Genomic DNA, 24,038 nt, shown 5'->3' with positions numbered 1-24,038 from the left:
ATTCATGGACTCAATTCAATTCAATGAGATATTTTCTTTACATAACTCTTTTTTCACCTTTTTATCCTAGCAGACAAAAATTTCAGATTTTTCAATTGGAAGTCGAGTTAAGCAAACCGATTTTTCCTGAATAAGTGAAATTTGTTCTACTTTGGACAACATGAAAATTAACGTTTTGCTTTGGGATTTTTTTCAATATTAAAGGGGTAAAAAAGCTTCTTCACTTTACTCTTCTTTCAAATCTTAAGTTTTAGTCTACTTTTAGAATGAAAGGAGATTAAAATTCTAAATAAAAATGTGAAAAATATTGAAGAAAAAGTGAAAATTTGAAAGTAGAGGGAGGAGGAGTGGGGGAAAAGTGCGATTTTAGATGAGATGAGGCATGATGCGAAGGTATTAGGTAAATATACCGATTTAAAAAGAATTGAGGGTTTTAGGCCATTTTTCTAGGTATTTAGGGAATTAAGTCATTTTGGAGAGAGAAAACAAAAATGCCTCTTGTGGGAAGCTTTTTCAACTGATGTGGCAGCAAGGAGGCGTTTTCATTTTCTTTCTCCAAAAATGACTTATTTTACTAAATTTTGAGAAAAGCAGTCTAAAACCCTAATTTTATTTCAAAACCAACATATTTGCCTAATTACCCCAATGATGTGGGATAGAGAAAGAGACATGATTTTCATTTCCCAATGCATAATCTTTTTATCAAGTGTCAAAGATATTAAATATTTATTACCTAAAATAAATAATAAATATATTATTATATAGTTGAGTCGATTTTGGATCACTTGAATAAGTAAAATTGGGACTCAATGATCTAATTAATTCGATTACAGATCCAGTTCTAAAAACTTGATGGAACTCTAGAACGAAAAACAATCTCCTCTCTTTTATTAAGAAAAACTTATCTTAAGTATAACGTATTATTTACCTATGATATATTTATAAAATCTAAATTTATTAAAATATAAGTATATTGTAATGAATTAATTTTCTTTTTAAAATAAAAATTTATTTTATATAAATTTTCAAAATTAATTACGAACTTTATATAAAGATTAAGCTTCCATAACCATTTATATGATTAATATTTTTTTAAACAATACAACCGTTATATTTTATGGTCTATTCATATAGATCATACATGTCAAGTTTAATGCAAATTTAAAACTTCTAACTATTTGTTTTATATATAAAAAATATCAACTGTTGAATATATATTAATATATAAATTATTTTAGACCGATATGATAGAGATATCGGATCGGTTCAAAAATTTACATGCATAACAAGTAGAATTATATTGATAAATTCAATGTTCAGACCATTAAAATATTAACTATATAAATAATTATAGAAGTGTGTAAAACTATTTTAATTTTTACACTATATTTTTAATATAATAATATTTTTAAAACATTTTATTTTGCCATGCTTGTTTGAGCAACAAAAGCTTTTCTAAAAGCAAAAGAAAATCTTTTGCTGCCTGCCATGCAGATTTAATTTTTTTTATATTTCGAAGAAATAATAGATAAAAATATTAAATACAATTCATTGTTTTTAATCATAAAATATAAAAATAAAAAAGTGGAAGATTGAGTCATGTCAATAAGTTGAGTTTTGATGCACAATTTGTAAAATTCTTTGACTCTTGAGGTATGGTTAAAAATTTTACAAACGATGTTGGACTTAAATTAAAGAATTACGTGGTCTTTTAATCCAATGTTTCCCATTCTTCATCTAATATGCTTTGTAATGATTACATTTTATTTTGTAAATGTGTTTGTACTTTATTTATTACACAGAAAAAACTTTAGAGAACTGTAGATCCACTCCTCTAATTACGCCTGATTTAATAATGCAAAATTAATTCAACATCATTATTATAAATTTAATTCAAGAACAATGTTGTCAAAACTCAACTTAGCTCATGAGAGAACTTGACCCCAAAAACAACTAACATGAAAAAAATAATGAATCTGTTTTATTTCTTATTTCTTAATACAATTTATTATTCTTATTTTTCATCCATTTTAGTCCTACAATTAATATAAATTAAAAAAAATTACAAATATTAAATTTTAATTCAATAACTTTCTTATCAAAATATTGATATTTTACCTTTATACTCATGGTTTAATGACATGAATTTAATTCAAAAATCACTCTGCTTTGTAGCATGTTTTCCTCTACTTCGTAGCACGTTTTGATCTTTGCTTTTCATTTTTCTCTTTTTTCGATTTTCTTTGCTCTTTTTTTCTTATTCACTGCTCTTTGTTTCTGTAACTTGTTTGGAGGATGACAGATGTGGAAGGAAACTTTGCCAATTTATCTCTTGAAGATGAGGAGGAAGAGGTGGTGTAGTTGGGTACACAAAGATTAGGTCTAGGTGTCTCTTTTGACAACTATTTTGTGGGCTCCTTTTTGACATCGAGTGTGGTTAATTTCCAGTCAATGCGGGTGACGTTGGTAAATGTTGGGCACCTGATTGGGGGCATTTCTATTTCGGATCTAAATAAGGGCAAATTTCTTTTTTGATTATATCACAAGGTGGACGTGGATCGTATTGAGGCTGGGGGCCCTTGGAATTTTAACTCTCATCTTCTAGTTACGCACCGGTTAAAATATAGGGATGATCCTAAAACTATGTTACTATAGATATTTTGGTCTTAATCCATGATCTACTGCATGGATTCATGTACAAGATGGTGGCAAAGTACCTGGGTAATTTTATTGGGTATTCCTAGAGTATGAGGTGAAAGCTATTTCTTTGGGGTATAAGGGAATAATGCGAGCTCGAGTCAGATTCAATATTCAAAAACTGCTGAAGCACAAGAAGAAGTTCGCCTTACCAAATGAGACATAAGCTTCTGTGAGATTTGAGTATGAAAAGCTCATGCTTTTTTACTTTCTTTGTGGTAAATTAGGTCATGGAGAAAAAATTTTCCTATTAGGATTCTACAAGAGAAGCAAGCTTTTGTGTTAAGGTGGGATATCTCCCTTCGTGCTCCAGCCAGGCGAATGGTGGTACCGAAGGGTGTGTGGCTGAGGGAGGAGGATATCTTCAGTGTCCCTAACTCTAGGGTTACCACTACCGCAAATGTGGGGATAAAGGAGAGATTTTCGAAACCTCATCCCTACAATTTCGATGATAATCTTCAAAGGGATATGGTTGACAATATGGGCATTAATGGGAAGTTAGCAGATGTACAGTTCCCGAGCTCACAAAAAAAGGTTATTATTGGGCTGAATGCTGATCCAATTTTGTCCCGTAATCAAGGGTCATTGTACACTGATTTTGATGAAGAAATGGGTGTGTTGATAAGAAGACTAACCAACCGTGTAGATGGATGGGCTTAAGCGTCTACGTACTCAGTCAGATTTTTCAAAAGTTTTAAATGACTCAATTTTGAATAATGCAAAAAACTCTATATCGACAGGCTTTGCTCAGCGGGTCGACTGGTCACAATGAAATTCTTGAGTTAGAACGTTTGGGGCTTGGGGAACCCTCAGATAGTTCATCACCTTTAGCAAAGGGATTTGAACCCCTCTATAATTTTCCTAGCTAAAACAAAATTATAGAATACTTGAATAGAGAATGTACGTCGACTATGTGGTTTTCCAAATGGAGTTTATGCTAATTCTTTTGGTAGTGGTGGTGGTCTTTCTTTGGGTGGAAAAATAATTGTATTGCCTCTTTACGATCTTTTTCAAGTAGACATATTAATGTTTTAATTAATGATGATTCGGATGAAAATTGCTAGCGATGTATAGGGTTTTATGGAGCATTTGAGGAACAACGAAGAGTGGAGTCTTAGAATCTATTAAGACAGTTGGATGATTGCCCAAAAGTACAGTGGCTTGTAATTTGGGAGTTTAATGAAATTACTTTTTCCTTTGAAAAGCAAAGGGACTTTTGCGAAGTAAACGCCAGATGAATGCTTTTTGGAGTGCCTTAGGCCCCGTTCTTTATTCCGTTTCAAACTGACTTTTTCACCCAAAAGCACTTTTCTCTTAAAAGGAGCAAATAACAGCCTCCTTTTAGCTTAAAATTTCTCCATCCCAAAAGTGCTTCTCTCTAGACGGAGAAGCCAAAATAGAGGATTGTTCTTGGAGGATTTGGGTTACAATGGTGTTTGGTTCACTTAGGAAATGGGGAGAACGGCGAGCAATAATATTCGCGAGAGGCTTGATAGGGATGTTGCAAATGGATTATGGTGGCTGATGTTTCTGCAATATAAAGTATCCTATTTGCCACATATGTTCTTTAACCATTTCCCTATTTTGGTTGAGACTACTTATGGCCTCAATAGGTGTCCACGAAGATAGCACTTCAAATTTGAGGTTGCTTGGTTAATGAATGAATCGCGTGAATCTAAGGTGGCAAGGCTTTGGGAAAGCTCATTTGGTACTGTCCTAGATAGACTTCGAATTGTCAGCGATGGACTAAATGTGTGGTTTAGAAAGATATGGCATGGCAACAAGTTGATCGAGGTTGACCTTCAAAAATGACTTAAATCGTTAAGTAAAATCATTCCAACAGATGAAGTTTTGGGGGAAATGGTCGATGTAAAACTTGTGTTAAATCTAGCATATAACAAGGAGTTATATTGGGAGCAACGAGCAAGGGAAATGTGGTTGAAATATGGGGACAACAATACAATATTCTTTTATCAATTTGCTTTGCAAAGACGATGGACGAACCGTATTCACAAGTTGGAAGATAGTAGTGGGATGGTGGTAGAAAAAGACAATGAGTTGGAATGAGTGGCTCGTGAGTACTTTGAGTTGTTTTTCACCTTTCAAGGCGTGTCGAATGTTTTCGGAATACTAGCAAGTGCTGGTAGATGCATAACGGTTTATATGAATGAGCGTCTAAGTCTAGATTTCACTAGTGAGGAAGTAGTTGTTGCTTTACGATAAATGAGTCCCCTTAAGGTGTTCAGGGACGATGGATTGGGTACGATGTTCTATCAAAGATTCTAGCATATTGTGGGAATGACGTGTCTAGTTTTGATGCAATCGTAACCCAACTAAAAATTTGACTAAGGCAAGTGCCTCTATCAATTAATAGTATAGCTACTATGAGAAAATATATCGTTCCCACGAAGACTAAAAGTATTAGTAATTACTGTCTTTCAATTATTTAATTGATAAATTCAAGCGATTGATTAAAAATAAAATTAACTAAATTAGCTAACTAATGAACACAACAAAGAACAAATCAGGAAAATAAATTATTAACAACTAAGAAGCGAAACAATACCCAAGAAAGAATTCACCTAGACTTCATCTGTCACTATCAATCTAAATTACACAATTTCTTCACTTAGCATCTTGATCTGTAGAAATCCATATATTATGATAATATCTCTCTTCAAAAATAAGAGCAACTAACTCTAGGTTGATTAATTAAAATTTCTTTCTAATTAAAACCCATATTATTGCATTAACTCGATCTATGGATTCCCCTATTAAATTTGACTTTAATCTAGTAAATTTATGTCGTTCTATTTCTAGGATTGCATGCAACTCCACTCAATTATGCTAGATCTACTCTTAAACAGGGTCTATTCCTCCTCTGATTTAAGCACATCAAACATAGATCAATAGTCTAGAAATATTAAACTAGGAATTAAGCACACATAATTGAGAACAAGTTCTAAGTCTTTATTGCATAAAATAAAAATCAAACGATAGAATCCATCTTAAGGTTCATCTCCCCTAGGTATTTAGAAAATTAGTTCATGCTAGCAAATAAAAAATCCAAAACATAGTATAACCACAAGAAATAAAGAAACTCATGATAATCTCCTGATAAATCAATTGAGAGTCTTCAATCTTGGTGGAATTCTACTTCAGAATCAGCTTCAATGGTGTTTTTCGAGTTGTTTGCTTGAATATTCTATGACGGCTCACTCGTATCTTCTTATTTTTGTTATATATAGGTCTCAGAATGCTCGAAAATCCTTAAAAATCACGTTTTTCCGTTGTTCTGTGTGCAATTCGTGAAATTGACACGACCTCCTACATGGCATTGTGACAGCGCGTGTAGCTAGGCCGTGTGGAATGGTCCATCCCGTGTAGCCCTTGTACCTTGCTCCAATTTTTTTTTATTTTTACTCATTTTTCGCTCATTTTGCTCCCAAATGCTTTCCTATGTATAGAAACATGATTTTAAAGGATTAGGAACATAAAATTCACAATTTAACATCAAATAATCACCCAAAAATACATTAAGAATGAGATTAAAACATGTTAATTTTAGCACCTATCAAGTTTCTATATTGTTATTCTAAAAGGTGAAGTCCCTTTAGCCATTATTAATCACAATCACATTGTCTTAATACCAAATATTAATAATCCTCATACTATGTCTCATTTTAGACCTATCAGTCTTTGTAATGTTATTTTCAAGATTGCCTCGAAAATGTTGGTTAACAAGTTTCAAGAAGTGCTTCATTTATGTATTAATGAGGCCCAAAGTGTTTTTCTGTTTGGGTGTCTTACTTCTAACAACATTTTGGCTGCTTACGAGATACTTCACTCTCTTAAAAAAAGAAGGTTGGTTCAGCAAGGGTCATTTGCGCTTAAGTTAGACATAAGTAAGGCTTATGACCATGTTGTGTGGCACTTTATTAAGGAAATATTGCTGAAAATGGGTTTCTTCTCTAGATGGGTTAATGGCATTATGTGATTTGTTTCATCAGTGGCCTATTCGATTGTGGTTAATGGAGTGGTTGGTGAAAAGTTTATGCCGACTCATGGTCTTAGACAAAGGGACCCATTAAGTCCCTACTTATTTTTTATTTGTAGAGAAGACATTTTTGCCCTTTTACACATGGCGTCGTTGAATGGCCAAATTCGAGGGGCAAGGGTCGTGTGGAGAGCACTTCGAATTACTCACCTTCTCTTTGCTAACGATAGTCTTACTTTTTAGGAGGCTACACTATGGGAGTTGACACCCTTAAGTAGATCCTGCAACAATATGTTAGATGTTCGGGGCAACTTATAAACTTTGCGAAGTATAAGACGGAGTGAAGTAAATATATTTTTATACTAAACAATTTAATCACAACAATCTTACAAGTTATGAAAGGTAAGAATATTGTTTAAACGATTGCTAATTTAACCCACTTTTACAATTAGTATATTAAACATGCCTTAGTCCGAGCCTCGAGAAGTTTCGATTTGGGGAATTTATTAATATCTTTGTTTCCCCAACTTCTCCCCTCGAGTGTTTTGCTCACCGTCTATTCGCTACTTCACTTGATGGCTTAGGGTCGGTTATGGTCCCTCTGTGAGATAAGCCTCCTTTTGTTTGTTGATTTGTTTTCAAATTTTCCTCTAGATTCCGTTTGCTGGGGACTCTGTCTTTTTGTTTTCTTCTATTAAATAAAGTAACTAACTTTTCTCTCAAAAAAATCCTTATTAACACGAGATGATCTTTCATTAGGCTAATTTACCAAAAAAAAGCCAATTTTTTTTATAAAATTACCGAAATGGGCCGGTTTTTTAATTATTTACCGGAATGGGCCATTTTTCCCGAAATCGCGTCCACGTCAGCGCGGTGTCAGGGGACGTGACAGGAGGTCATGTCCACGTCAGCAGGTCGCGTTGACGTGGACGCGATGTGGACGCGCGCGTGAACAGTGCCCAACGTAAAAAAATTGACCGTTGCCCCCCCAACGGTCAAATTTTTTTTACTATATAAACCCCCACCCCTTTTATTTTCACAAACAAATTCAATATCAATTTCCTTCAAAAATTCTCTCAATTCCTTTCAAAAATTCTCTCAATTCCCTTCAAAATTTCTCTTATTTTCCTTCCAAAATTCTCTCAAACTCTCAAATTCCTTCCAAAATCCTCTCAATTTCCTTCAAAAAATCTCCAAATCCATATTAAATTTATTTTTCCATTAAATTTCATTTTTTAAGAAAATTTTTTTATTTTTTTATTTTTTTTAAATAATTTTAAAATTTTTAATATTTTCAACAATGGCCGGATCATTGATTCGTCTTGATAGAAATCACATATCGGTGGAGCAAATGAACATGGTAAGTATTAAATTTAAATTTTAAATTTTATTTAAGATATTTTTATTTATGTATTTTTAGATATTTATTAATTTATTTTTTGTTATAAAAGGCTGAAGATCGGGTATTGGAATGCAATATTCGGAATATGCATGCTCCTCCATCACCGTTAGTAGAGAACTACCTGCGGGAAGCGGGATTTTGACACGTGGCGACGGTAGGCCGGGGATGCAAGTTAGAGCCGAAACTGATCAGTGCGTTGATCGAGAGGTGGAGACCTGAGACGCACACATTTCATCTTCTATGTGGAGACTGCACTATCACTCTAGAAGATGTCCATCTGCATTTGGGATTGCCGGTGGATGGGCACCCAGTGGCCGGGTCTGCCCAATCTAGCAATTGGGAGGCAGTGTGCTACGAGCTTTTGGGCGCCGTTCCGGATAAAATGGATGGAGGTAATGTGGAGATGGGCTGGTTACGTGCCACCTTCCCCGGTCTGAATGAAAATTCAACCGAGATTGAAAGAATCCGATATGCTCGATCATACATTCTTCAAATAATTGGAGGCTATCTCATGGCCGACACATCACGGAGCCGTGTACATCTAAGGTGGCTGCTAAAACTCGTTGATTTTAGAGTAGCCGGTGAATTTAGTTGGGGGTCTGCTGTCTTGGCAACATTATATCGGGAGATGTGCGGGGCGACCAAACCGAGGAGAGCAAAAATCGGAGGTTGCCTGTCACTACTGCAATCATGGGCACGGTTTCACTTTCCATTTCTACGTCCTCGAGTGAACCACCCATATACATTCCCACTCGTAACGAGGTAAATTTTATATTACATTTTGAAATTGTTATGTAGATTTTGTAAGAATAAAAGAATGCTAAAAATTTATTTAATTAGGTGGAACCATTTGGCAAGTTATCGTGGATTACCGACTGAACTTGAAGATATACGGCTTCTATTGGAGCAACAGTCAGAAGCAGAAGTAAGTATTATTGCAAATAGATATTTCCATGCATTCGCTAGTGGATTGATATTTAGTATTTAGTATTATGTATATATGTAATATTTCTATCATGTTCATGTAGTTTCAATGGACATCATACGAGGATCTGGCAGTCCGGGCAGTAATCTCGGAAGAGTTTTTACAAAATCCGAACGCTTGGCACGTGAAAGTGGTGTTGATCAACTATGCAACCGTGGAGCCCCACCAGACAGACAGAGTCCTACGACAGTTTGGATGTAGACAACCGATCCCTGCGGACCCTGAGGAGTTTGACGAGCACCACAAAATCGACCTTCGGCTATTAGGTACGGATTGGCCATTATACTGGTCAGTGTACATAGAAATATGGGAAAATCGGAATGAATATCTACCTACTCGGGAACCAATCATCGTTCCCGAGTTAGCGTGCGTTCCAGAATACATGCCATGGTTTAGGGCCCATGGGAAGCCGTATTTACTTACGCCGGAGGAGAGGCGGCGGCAAATACGTGTCGGAAGGGAAAAGCGCGGGCCTCAAAATCCAAGGGGACAAGACTACGATGGCAGCCCCTCAACGAGGCCCAGACATTCACCCGGTTCATCATCAGCGACCATGCAATCACCGTCCCCAACGAGAGCACCGACGCAGTCACCTGGTGCTGCAATTCAACAGATGATACCCACGCATTCACCTTTCCCTATGATGCCAGGTATGTTTCCTAGCCCTTATATGTACCCTAACCCGTACATGTATCCTTTTCCGAATCCTATTGCAGGTTGGAGCCAAATGCCCGGATCAGCTCCATTTCCTGTAATGCCGAGCGGACCACCGATAACTAGGCCATCGGCGCAGGAGGGGTCGCAAGGGGGGCCGTCGGGGAGCTCTCCTTTTTACCAATCGCTAGCAACGCATGGCTTTCAAACTCCGTCGCCGTTCATGATGCAAACACCTCCACATACACTATTCTTTGAAGGTGGATCATCGTCCCAAGTCCGACAAGCAGATGCCGAACCGGAAGAACAACAATCACCACCCGAGGAAGAACAACCGCCGCCAGAAGCTAGAGGAAGGAGGAATCCAGCGCGTAACCGTCGACCCCCGCCATGTGGAACCGAATCCCCCGGTCATAGACATTGATTACCGTATTAAAATTTATCATTTGATGTAATGAAATAGAAGTTTATGACGATGTAATACACATAAAAATTTTTCCGAGTTATTTTGACATTATTTGATTAAAAAACCCTAACCCTAACCTAATTTAATTAAAAACCCTAACCCTACTTAATTAAAAACCCTAACCCTAACCTAATTTAATTAAAAACTCTAACCTAATTTAATTAAAAACCCTAACATAACTTAATTAAAAACCCTAACCTAATTTAATTAAAAACCCTAACCTAACTTAATTAAAAACCCTAACCTAACTTAATTAAATTAAAAACCCTAACATAACTTAATTAAAAACCCTAACCTAACTTAATTAAATTAAAAACCCTAACATAACTTAATTAAAAACCCTAAGCTAATTTAATTTAATTAAAAACCCTAACCCTAACCTAATTTAATTGAAATCCCTAACCTAACCTAATTTAATTAAAAACCCCAACCCTAACCTATTTTACATGAAAACCCTAACCCTAACCTATTTTAATTAAAATCCCTAACCCTAACCTAATTTAATTAAAAACCCTAACCTAATTTAATTAAAAACCCTAACATAACTTAATTAAAAACCCTAACCTAATTTAATTAAAAACCCTAACATAACTTAATTAAAAAACCTAACCTAACTTAATTAAATTAAAAACCCTAACCTAACTTAATTAAATTAAAAACCCTAACATAACTTAATTAAAAAACCTAACCTAACTTAATTAAATTAAAAACCCTAACCTAACTTAATTAAATTAAAAACCCTAACATAACTTAATTAAAAACCCTAAAAACCCTAACATAACTTAATTAAAAACCCTAAGCTAATTTAATTTAATTAAAAACTCTAACCCTAACCTAATTTAATTGAAAACCCTAACTCTAACCTAATTTAATTAAAAACCCCAACCCTAACCTATTTTACATGAAAACCCTAACCCTAACCTATTTTAATTAAAATCCCTAACCCTAACCTAATTTAATTAAAAACCCTAACCTAATTTGGAACCCTAACCTAATTTAATTAAAAACCCTAACATAACTTAATTAAAAACCCTAACCTAATTTAATTAAAAACCCTAACATAACTTAATTAAAAAACCTAACCTAACTTAATTAAATTAAAAACCCTAACCTAACTTAATTAAATTAAAAACCCTAACATAACTTAATTAAAAAACCTAACCTAACTTAATTAAATTAAAAACCCTAACCTAACTTAATTAAATTAAAAACCCTAACATAACTTAATTAAAAACCCTAACCCTACTTAATTAAAAACCCTAACCTAATTTAATTGAAAACCCTAACCTAATTTAATTAAAAACCCTAACATAACTTAATTAAAAACCCTAACATAACTTAATTAAAAACCCTAAGCTAATTTAATTTAATTAAAAACCCTAACCCTAACCTAATTTAATTGAAAACCCTAACCTAACGACGTGGTAATTAACGTCGTTTTTTATGCTATGCTGTTTCAAAGCACCAATAAAACTATCCTTATTGGTAAACTGATTACCAACTTCAAGTTCACCAAGATCTACCCCCGAACTTGTACGATCGCGCACCCGGTGTGGTAGATCTGGAAACTCTAACGCATCATCTGTTGACAGATCGACATTATGCATGTGGGCTGGAGGTGAATATGCTCTGAATCGTGAATTTTCTTCATCATCTGCACTCATATCACCATCTTCACATTCTATTGGAATAGGCCCCGGTTCAGAAAATAATCCCACCTCTGCACCATCCGGCCCGGGCTCTCGAGGTGGATCCACATCGGAGTCACCTTCTAACCCAAAATCATCTGCAGCGTACGACGTCCCCTCACCGGTTGATGTCGTAGGTAGTACGTCATCCCTTCTTCTGGGCATTTGATAACGTCCCCAATGGGATGTAGATTGCCATCCAGTAGAACTTGATGCAGTTCCCCAGCTCGTATTTCCAGCGTCAAACGTCGAGCCACCGACGTACTTGTCCCATCCACCGACAGAGTGTCTTGGGGGGATATGCATTCGACACCGCTACCGAACATGGGCTGTTCCGTATTTTGTAACACGCTAATCGAGTGTCGGCTAGGGGTCGTGTATATATCTCGAACACCGGACGGAAGTACATTATTTGGCGACGTAAATTGTACATATAACTCAATATAAGTTGCTCCGCTAGCAAGATGAGTCTGCACCATTGCCTCCAAGCTACGAGCACCTTTCATGTCGAACGAGTCATATGTCACCGGATCAACAGAAGAACAAAATCGATACGTCATTGACAGAACTTTCATTGGCGTGGTTCCGAAGATTTTACGCCTAATTCTTTTACGGAGTTCTGTCAAATTTATGTTTTGGCTAAATGACAGTCGCACCGTATTCTCCGACAAAAACACAACACCATTCTCAGTGTGGCAAACCTCACCATCGTAGTAAATAACAGCACTAATACGTTCACTCATTTTGAAACTCTAACTTTCTTAGCCTCTCTAAAATGTTTCTGTTGTGAGTTATGCATTCTAAGAACATTTTCTGCCTAATTTATAGCCTCAGCCCAAACTTGCTACTATAGAAAAATCGCGTCCACGAGGGCGCGATTTGACACTATTTGCTCAGAAACGTCAAAAAAAATTATTTCCTACATGACCAACTGTAGCGAAATCGCGACCACGAGGGTGCGATTTCACAATTTCTCCTCATATAGCATCCTGGTATCAGCGATTTTATACTATTTGCTCAGAAAACGTCAAAAAAAATCATTTCTTACATGACCACTGTAGCGAAATCGCGTCCACGAGGCCACTATTTCACAATTTCTTCTTAAATAGCATCCTGGTAGAAGCGATTTCCCACTATTTAACCAGATACGTCAACTCGAAAAAAAATTTTCCGGGACCCCTAACTCCTAAAAAGCCTGCACCCTAAACCCTAAAAGCCATAAAACGTAAACGTAAAATCAGCGTCAAAATCACGTCTCCCGTACCGCGCTACGTGACAGGAGGTCGCGTCCACGACAGCAGGTCGCGCTGATGTGGACGCGACCTCCTGTCACGTCCCCTGACATCGCGCTGACGTAGACGCAATTTCGGGGAAAATGGCCCATTCCGGTAAATAATTAAAAAATCGGCCCATTTCGGTAATTTTATAAAAAAAATTGGTTTTTTTTGGTAAATTAGCCCTTTCATTACTTTTATTTTTATATTTTTTAATTAAAAAATAAATTGATTTAATTTCTTATTTATTATTCCAATCTATTATTTTAAATTTTTACTAATTTTAATCTTACAATTAATGTAAAATTAAAAATTAAGTAATAAAAATACAAACAAATATATATATATATATATTTATATAAACGTGTGGCTTAAATTGAAGAAGAGGGGCATATGGAGGAGGCAAAAGACTTTCGTCCCCGAATTGGCTATCAGAAATGGAGAAAGCAGAACCTGAAGCACCTCATGTCCTCATCTTGCCAATCCCTGCTCAAGGCCATCTCAAATCCATGTTGAAGCTAGCAAAGCTTCTCAGCTACGCTAGTTTCCAAATCACCTTCCTAAACACTGAATACTTCCACCATACATTCCTTTCCTCTATCGACATCCGCGCCTTCTCTCGCCGCTTCCCTAAATTTCAATTCGTAACAATCCCAGATGGTATACCACCTGATTCTCCACGCTCCGGAAAAAGTATCGCTCATTATTTAATCTCTCTTACGGATGCAGCTAAGCCTGCCGTTGTTGAGGTGCTGGTTTCTCTCAGATCTAAATCAGGGCGGCCTCCCACCTGCATAATAGCTGATGGGATAATCGTCTGCTGCTGTTGCTGCTGGTGAGGAATTTGGGATCCCTGTTTTAGCTTTTCGCACCTACAGTGCTTGTTGCACCTGGACTTACTTCCACTTGTCCAACCTCATTGGAGGGGAAGTCCCATTACCAGGTTAGTGGAAATAGTTAATTTTAGCAGAGCAAATAGAGGACAAAGCTATTTAGATGTTTCATTGACGTTGCAGATAAAGACATGGACAAGCTAGTGACTTGCATTCCTGGTTTGGAGAGTGTTTTACGACATCGAGATCTTCCAAGTTTTTGTAGGCTTGAGAAAGCCGACGATCATCTGCTCTACGACTTCTTCATCGCCCAAGCTTCGGCCATGTGACGAGCATCTGCTCTCATCCTCAACACGTTCGAACAACTTGAAACACCCTTTATATCTAAGCGCTTCTATTTTCTCCAAAATTCGCACTATCGTACCATTGCATTGTCTCTCCAATGTGGACGACCCAACAGCTTTAGCTTCAACAAAAAGTATTTTTTGGCAAGAAGAAAAAGGTTGCCTCACTTGGCTTGATTCTCACCCATCAAAATCAGTTGTGTTCGTTAGCTTTGGGAGTGTAGTGACCTTCACCCTTGACCAAATGCTTGAATTTTGGCATGGCTTGGTTAACAGTGGGAAACCATTTCTATGGGTCATACGGTCCAACGCCATTATTGGAGAGGATGATCCAAGGAAAATATTGGAGGACCTGAAAGACAATACAAAAGGGAAGAGATCGATAGTGAGTTGGGCACCTCAAGAAGAGGTCTTAGCCAACCCTGCTGTGGGTGCATTCTTGACTCATATCGGTTGGAACTCCACCTTGGAGAGTATATACGCAGGGGTTCCCATGATTTGCTGGCCTCTATTTGTGGATCAATATGTCAACAGCAGATGCGTGAGTCATGTGTGGAGAGTGGGATTTGATATGAAAGATAGTTGTCATAGATCCATTGTTGAAAAAATGGTTAGGGACGTGATTGAAATGAAGAATGAAGAAATAATGAAGTCAATGGAAGAGATTTCAAAGCAAGCTCAAGAGAGTGTCAAGGAAAGTGGGCCTTCTTACTGCAACTTGGACAAAATGATTCAAGACATAATGTCAGTCAATCTGGAAAACATTAATAGAAGAGATTGAGGTAACCATTTTTCAGGTCAATTTTAAACAAAAATTAGGAAAATGAACCAGTTTCTGAAATGATTAGGAAAATTGGCCAATTTTGGATAAAAAAAGACGAAAACAAGTTCTGTAGGACGATTTTTCTGACTTCTTTAAACATTAGCTCTTTCTGTCTCCTTTTGTGCATTGAAACAGTTCAACCATGTGCTGCCTAGTTTCCTATCCTGTATTATTGCCCACCAAGGACGCATATTGAAGCCAAATACACCCAACGGTGCTGCATATATGGTATTTAAACCAATAGTCCCTTTTTTCAGTAACTCTTTCCCATAGACTATACTTTTTCACCATTGTATGTTCAATTAACCAACCCTGCCTTTTTTTTTACTATGCGTCGTGCTAGCTTTGTTAGGACTGCCTTGTTTAAAAGCCTCATCTCCCTTATTCGTATCCTAATCCTCATTTTTCCTTCGGCAGGTATAGAAGAAAATCTCAGTTCCTAAAACGTTGTGTTCATTTCTTAAAATAAAGTTGTGTTGAACCAATTTGTTGAGTGAACACAAACGTGCTATTTTGACCAAATGAACACAAATTGGTTTCATTTGGTCAAAAGAGCATACAAACTGCTTTAGGTTTAAAGTATCAATGTATTGTTTGATATCATCCACACCTTGTGCTTCATATATTTTCTTCAAGTAAGTCACTTCACCGTTCTCTTTTTTCTTTCTTTTTTATCTGAAAAAGTCAAGGCTTACTTTGTTAATTTTAACTTCGCCATTAATTTAAAAGTTGTAATCCCTTTGACCAAGTTTAGAGTTGTGGGTAAAACCATAACACCATGGTCTGAATGTAAAATTGGTTTGCTTGTGGAGAAGCCATGCATGTTTATAAAAAGTTACTTTTCTTTTAACCTCCACAAGTAGTGTAAAACACTGTCATATGTAAAACTTTATCTAAACAGACATTTCCTAGTTGTAGTTGTAGAGTTAATGAACCATATTGGAAGTGAATAGAATAATAACCTTTATTTTTAATTTTTCTAAAAATAAAAATCTTTATTCATTTTCTTTCTTTAATTCTTGTTTTAAAATGTTATTTTGTCAATAAGATATTAATTCATAATATTTTGGTAAAAAGACTTGTGTGGTCTCTCTTAACATCAGAGTAATTTAATCTCTTTTAATTTCAAAAGTGAGCAACTAAGGATAATTAATAATGATCTTTTTTTAATTTATCCTATTTTTTTATATTATAGCCCTTAATATTTACAAATTTTATTAATTTTGTCCTAATTCTATAAAATTTAACAAATTTAACGATTAACATTTACGCATCCTGCCAATATGGTCTTAATTATAAATTTGTTGGGGTTTTTTTTTTTTAGAATAAGGACCTAAATGATAGAATTTGTAACTGTTGAAGGTTAAATTTATTATATCAATCAAAAGTAGGAAAAACAATATGGCTAATTGTCTTTTGTTACTCACTTCTAAAATTGACAAGAATTAAGTTTTTTCAATTTTTTTTTGTGAAAGATAAATTTCCTTAGATATAAAAAATGAGAGATCCTTTCACCTAATAATTTTTCTCATTCGTCTTTAAAGATTTTAAATTTTTTTTTTTTTTGGAAAACCATCAAATGTCATAATTGAAATAATTTATTTAATTAATATACTAAAATTTTTACATGTTAAGAAGATTAATGAGATCTACAAACAAGTACATATAGGACAATCAATAGCCATAACTGTTTCTTACTTTGTCTTCACTAGTATCATATATAGGTAGACATTTTCACCCTATGAGCCTACAGTATATAGAGTGGTTTCGAAACTTATTTTCCCTCAAGGTTGCTCCAAGTTGCCTGGTTAACGCAAAATTGAAAAAAAAGTCCTTGTTTAATCCCATTGGTAAGTTGAAGTTCTTATAAATATTTTTTTTCTTTCATGATTTATCTGCATTTTCATTATCAAAAGTGCCTTATTATATGAAATGCTAGTAATATCCTAACAGTACTAACACAATTTAAAAAGTTAAATACTAATTGAAATTTCAAAGAAGGAATAAAGAAAAAGAACTCAAATCTATTGAATTTATTATAATTAATTACATAATACTAAAGAAAATAGGAGTTACAACGGTGCAATTGCAAATTCGTCTCTGTAAATGAAAGTTGCATGCTGTCAAGGAGTTAGAGGGCTCGCAGTACTCTACCCCTAAAATAGAATAATTTTCATTTAAATCTTTTATAATTTATAAAATTTTAAATTAGTAATGGTAAAATTGTACTTTGCCCCCTCCAAAAATGATAAAAATTAAATTTAATCTTTTAAATATTATAAAAATATAGACTATTAAAATGGTGAAATTATATTTTTACTATAGTAAAAATATACAATTTAATTCTGACAAAAAAATTATTTTTTGGCTCCACCACTAGCTGCATGCTTATCAAATACGAGCAACATTAGGAAATGACTCAAGTTTCAATTTAGATTCATGTCGAGCAACTAGTTTAGGAGTCTCAAGCACATTCCACAACTGTAGTGTCTCGTCCACTGCTGGAAGTCACCACCATACATCCATTTGGACTCTGTAACCAAAGATGCCAAATTTGAATGAGCTACACAAAATAGAAACTAAATCCCTATTTTGCATAATATATAAGAAATTGAATCCTTAAATTACTTCAGCAATGTAAAGTAATCTGGATGTGTGGCCATGGAGCTTTGCCATATTTGTCATGGTTGGATATTTTCATAAAATGAGTTAATTGTCTATAAAACCATGGGTGCTAAGCAGTTCAGGCTTATGCTTATTCAATAGAAGAGCACACACTTGTGAATTGGTGTCGACTGATTTCAAGCAAGTGCCAATGTGCATATTACGGAACCTAACACACCGATCACTTTTGCCACCGCTCAAGGCTAACAAGCTCCCCTGTAACAGACACCAAGCAAGGGCTTTCACCTTAGCAGTGTGGTCTTCCTGCCTGTGTAGCCATGGAGTTGTTGTATTAGAAGAGGCCATGGATCTGTCCCAAATTAAAAGCATGTTGTTATCATCTCCACTTGCCAATTGTTTACTTGAGGGAGACCATTTTAGGCCACAAACCTCCAACCCATGTCCCGTACAACACTCACGATTTGGTCTCGGGCCCTAAAATCGTTGTTAATAATCCTAGCATGCATTCCTTCGGTTGTGCGAATGAGACTAACCAAGCTAATGCACCTATTCGAGTCTCTTGTTGATGTCCACCTCTCAATGTTCTTAGCTGAAATAGTTGAAAAATAGCCAAAAGATGTCACACCCTGTTTTCAGTAAAGTCTGAAATTTAGGAGGATTGGTAGTAAATTGAAAGAAATTGAGGGATCAGCGGGCTCTAATAGAAAACTTGGAAATTTTGGAGGCTGATTGGTAAATAGTTGAGTCTCAATTCTGGTTCAGTTAGAATAGAACTGGTTGGTTCCTTAGTGGGAGACAAAATGATTGCCAATGGATGGCTTAAGTGGGGTTAGTGGCTGTGCAAGAAGGGTTACATATATGAGTAAGAAGCCTTATTTAGCTGATAGAAAATTTTTCTCAATTTTTGTTTACATTTCTTTTCCTTCTGCATCTTCTTCTTCGGTTGCTCCGAACAATAGAAAGCTGAAGAAATTTTTGCATGGGGAAATGATCATGAGGATCAAGCCTGGAAAGTAGAGAACCTAATGAGTTGGTAAGCTTCTACATCTCACTGCATTCGTGAAATTGAAAAAAAAAAGATTTCTAAAATAGTTGAAAAGCTCCTATAAGATACTAGGTTTTTGGGTTTTTGAGTTAAGTACCTTCGATTCAATTGGTGTATGTGTTGTCATGCTTAGCTACCAGGACAAAGGAGGCTCTGGCGTTTGGACAAGCTAAGCTAGTGAAAACAAAGGATTTAAGGTGAGTTTATGTACTCCACTCGGGTGTTTTTCTACGTTGTTGTGTTGAAATGTTATGTTCGTATGTCTGCGATGAGTTATATTTGAATTTCATGGTTGTTTGTGATCACGATTAATGAGTATGCTATGCATGCATAAAGTTGTGAAAATATATGGGTGCTTCCAAGTATGTTTTCTGGGTGCCAAATGTGGTTGAGTAATGACATATAGATTAGTGGTGTATTATATGTTATAGTGATAAGCATAATGTTATGCATGAAATGCGTGTTATAAAATGCAGAGTTCGGAGGGAGTTATTTTGACGGGGTAGATAAAGATAAGAGAAATTGGCATAATAGAGGAATGGGCAGATTGTTATGGGATTCAAGGGAGTTTGGCGGCATTGTGGAACAGTTATCTAGTGGTTCTTCAGGGTGTTGTCCGCCTATAAATGCACTATCGTTTCTAGAATAAATATAACACCAAAAGTAAAAATAATAATAATAATAATGGCGGTATTCGCAAGTGCATTGGTCAAATTGTAATATAGTTGTACAATGAAATACCAGAAGTATTTCGGGGATCGTCCCAAGAAAAGATGGAATAAATAATGAAAACATTTTTTTACAGTAATAAGTTTAAGTAGTAGTAATTATTTCTTATATTACGATTAACCATAAAATAGATTAATACGAATAAAAAGAAATAAATAAATAAATAATGAGAAATAAATAAACGAACTAAATCAATAAACCAATCAGGAAGATTAACTCACTTCAAGGTCTGTAACTAACTTCGGATTAGGGATTTAGAATGGATTAGTAATCAATTAACCAATTATTACCTCTCGACCTCTAATTAACTAATCGATTGGTTGATACTCGTTTATCTCTAAATCTCACTTCCGCAACCCGAATAAATTACGATTTACTCAGTTCAACTTATCTTTCGACCTCGTATAGCCTATGATAACTTATTAGGGTTGTCAAGCCTAATAGTTTAAGAACACGTAATTTATACCAACTAATCGTTCTCAGGAAACCCCAAATCCTCCGTTAATCACATCTCCTTCCATTCGTTAACCTCTCCAAACAGATTTAGTCACTCATGTTATTCATAATCTAAACTTTAATTGAATAGAACATATGAACATGATCGATTTAGAGAAGAAAATATATTTGAATAATCATGGATTGAATATCAAATGGGGAACGGAGTAGCAAATCTCTCGATTGGAATAACGAATAAAAAAATGCAAAGGTAAATAGAAACTGAATACTTTAATTTAAAAAAAACAAACTCTTGAATCAAAATTGATTTTAAGAGGAAAACAAGAAAGAATTTAAAAGGTCAAAAAGAAAAAAGAATTTAAAAGGTCAAAAAGAAAATAAACTAAAACTAATTCTAAACTACGAGGGTTTTTGAAGGCGTCTAGGACGACTTGATTACATTCAACCCCTAATGTCTTATTTATAATGGTGTTGGTAGCCCAAATTAAGTCTTCAGCACGTCATAGGTCTTCAAATAAGTTTGATTGTGCAGACAAAAATATCCCAAACATACTTGGGTAGCACATCGGTCTTGTCTCGCGCTACACCCCTTGTGTGGCGTAACATGACACCAAATTCCTGCCTTGTGTCATTCTTTCAATGCCTTGACGTCCTAGGAACCTTGTACATCACTCGACCTTTGCTTCCTCGTCAATTGGGCATTTATATCTTCATTCCAAGGCCCGTTTCAGCCAAATGGGTCACAAGTAACACCCTTAACCCGTACTACACAGTTGAGACAGACACCCGTGTCTCAGGCCTTGTAACAATCAACATAGGGACACACGGTGGTATCCCAGCCCGTGTTCGTACCCATTTAACTCTTTGAGTTGGGTCACACGGCCAAGCCACACGCTCATGTGACAGGCCTTGTAACTTTCGAAATGGCATCACATGCCCGTGTGCCAGGCCATGTGCTAGGCCGTGTAACTGCCTGAGCTGTAACCTTTAAAACCTACAAGGGACACACGACCATGTCGCATGGCCGTGTGTCACACACGATTGAGACACATGCTTGTGTCTTAGGTTGTGTGGACATGAATTTGGCCAAAATTAAGTCATTTCCATCACCTATTTCAAGCATGAACCTACAAGCCATTTGCACCCTTGATCAAAGCTTTAAAACATACCAAAACATGCACAAAATGACCAATTCATTAGACTAAATTCCATTCAACCAATATGCCATATAGAAACCTCAATCACAATCAAACAAACATACTTAAACTTATGCATATTTGAACACATTACTACATTTCAAGACATACCATACTTGACCAATATCATGTCAATATAAACTTACCATTTAGACCATTACTCACATACATCAAAATCACCCAAGTGACACAAACCAAGCATTTCCAAATGGTGCCAAACAACCAATATATATACATACCAAAATTAACATTTAGCATTCAACCCAAACTTTAAACATAAGTCCACCTATACCTGCTATTATACCTTTGATCAAAACATCAAAAACTATCGATATAATCATCGAATAGTGTGATAGGTTTCCGACGAGCTTCTAGACCGGTCAAGCTTCCGATAATCTATAAACATATGAAAGAAAACTATGTAAGCATATAATGCTTAGTAAGTTCGTAAATCATGAATGCAACTTACCATTTCAATGCAAAACCTTATAATTTAAACATGACTCAATACAACATAAGCTTGGCACAAGCCTAAGCATCATTAACAATATATGTTAGTGCTTTAACACATAACTCAGTTGAATTATCACATGGTAAGGTAGATTTACATGAACATAATGCCATTGAATTCATACTTTTCATAAACATAGATATACATTCGTTGATCAGTATCATTTCATACCTTTCCATAGGATCATAACAAGTCAATTGGAACACTTATCGTTCCTTCCCTTTTCATGCCCGTTGAACCATTTAGAATAACATCAAATACGCAGGAAAGCTTGCACAAAGTGTGCTAAACATGTGGTCGAAACCATTCCTTTCATTTTTACATCGTAGGTCACACAAGCTGTAAAATAGGTCTGCTCACACAAGCTGATAGTCAAAATGTAGTTACACAATGCCGCTCACACAAGCTAACGAGCATATCCAACAAATGTAGGACCTTAGCCATCGGTAGAACATTCAAGACTAGCACCCGAAACATGGTAACCCTAATGACATGTCATTTGTATCCTATATATTCCTAAGGTTCAAACGGGGCTCGATCATCGTTGTGACATCGTTGGATTTCCAAAGTTATTTACATCATAGATAGCACAATAATATATGAATCAAAATAACATTAAATCGTTATTTAAACATATAAACTTACCTCAATTACAAAGATGTCGAAATAAGATCAACTAATCTGAGGCTTTAGGTTTTCCTCGATCTAGATTCTTACGAGGTTTATCTTGATTTAAATAAGAAAATTCAGTCCATTTAATACTCATGCTATTCAAATAATCCAAAATTCATACTTTTGCAAATTTATATTTTCCCCCAATATTTTAACTTCTTTACAACAATCCTAAAACTCATAAATTGAAATTAATATAATTTCATCCACATTTCATGCTAGCAGAATTACCTAGGGACTTATATCAATCCATACAAATCATCATTTCATAATTTTACCATGGCATTTTACTACTTTTACAAATAAGTCCCTAAACCTTGTTTTTTTAACAACAAGGACTCATAATCTTTCATTAAATTTCAAGAATCATACGAACATGCTCATGGAAAACCCTAAACCTTTAACAATTTTGCAAATTAGTCCCTGGACTACATAGGTTAAGCTACAATGATCCTGAAAACATAAGAATCATTAAAAACAGGAAAAATTACACTTTCATGAAAGAGAGAGCTAGCTGAATGTTCAAGGTGCAACAATGGAAGGGTTTTCTTCCTAATTTTGGTGGAGCATCTCACTAAAGAAGATGATATCTTCATTTTAGGCTATTTTACCTTAGTTATTTATTAAATTACTTTATTAACCTTTAGTTAAAACTAATTAAAACATTAATTCCTTTCCTATCTTTGTCCACTAACAGTAATAATGGTCTAATTACCATCTAAGTCCTTTCACATTAAAGTTTCATAGCTAAATGATACTTTTAGCTACTACAACTTCATTTTTACACCTTTTACGATTTAGTCATTTTCACTTAATTAAGCATGCAAACGTCAAAATATCTTCACGAAATTTTTATACGACCCTATTAATATACTGTAGATATTAAAGTAGTAATAAAATAAATATTTACTCGTTAGATTAGTGGTCCTGAAACCACTGTTTCTATTTTATGAAACTGGGCTGTTACATCGCTAGGACAGTGAACAGGGAAACTTGACAGGGCATAAAAAAGGAAATCACTGTATGACATGCGTGATGAGTAGTCTGATAGTGTAACAACCCATTTTCAGTAAAATCGAAATAATGGTTTCGGGACTACAAATCCGAGTCCGTAAGAAAAATTATTTTAATATTATTGCATGGTCTAAACTATGATAGGAATGTCGTATAAAAATTTCGTTAAGAAAATTTTACCGATTACATGTCTAATTTGTTAAAGGACCAAATTGCATAAAATGCAAAAGTTGAGTTCTAATAGCTATAGGTATCAAATAGCTATGGAATTTAAAATTGGAGGTCCTTATATGGAAAATAGACCATTAAGAAGGGTTAGTAGATAATTATGATGATTCATCCATGGAAAATTAATTAAAGAAAATGATTAAATTTAAAAGTGAAATAATAAAATATGATAAATGATAAAATAATAAAAATATCATCATATTATCATCTTTCCCAAATAAAAATACATGGAAATCCTATATAAGAGAAGAGAACTCAAGCAAGCTATTTTGGCTTAATTAGGTATGTTTTCTTGTCCCATTTTTAATAATTTTCATATTTTTGAGATCGTAATAGCTTAATTTAGCTATCTCAGGGATTAATTTGTAAAGTTATCAAACTACTAAGGTTTTACCATGG

The 24,038-nt window shown here is 35.0% G+C and overlaps 1 protein-coding gene across 1 annotated transcript; it reads left to right on the top strand.

The window, feature by feature from the left end:
* The first annotated feature begins 13,600 nt into the window (after positions 1-13,600).
* LOC107898118 (7-deoxyloganetic acid glucosyltransferase) lies at positions 13,601-15,121 on the top strand. The gene is made up of 3 exons (XM_041091428.1): positions 13,601-13,978; positions 14,026-14,106; positions 14,243-15,121. The coding sequence occupies exons 1-3, from the start codon at positions 13,601-13,603 to the stop codon at positions 15,119-15,121; spliced, it is 1,338 nt and encodes a 445-aa protein (XP_040947362.1).
* Positions 15,122-24,038: the final 8,917 nt, after the last annotated feature.

The sequence above is a fragment of the Gossypium hirsutum genome, chromosome D04, assembly GCF_007990345.1.
Source record: "Gossypium hirsutum isolate 1008001.06 chromosome D04, Gossypium_hirsutum_v2.1, whole genome shotgun sequence".
In the NCBI taxonomy this organism is placed as follows: Eukaryota; Viridiplantae; Streptophyta; class Magnoliopsida; order Malvales; family Malvaceae; genus Gossypium; species Gossypium hirsutum.
The sequence above is the reverse complement of the archived record's forward strand: the minus strand, read 5'-3'. Positions and strand labels throughout refer to the sequence as shown.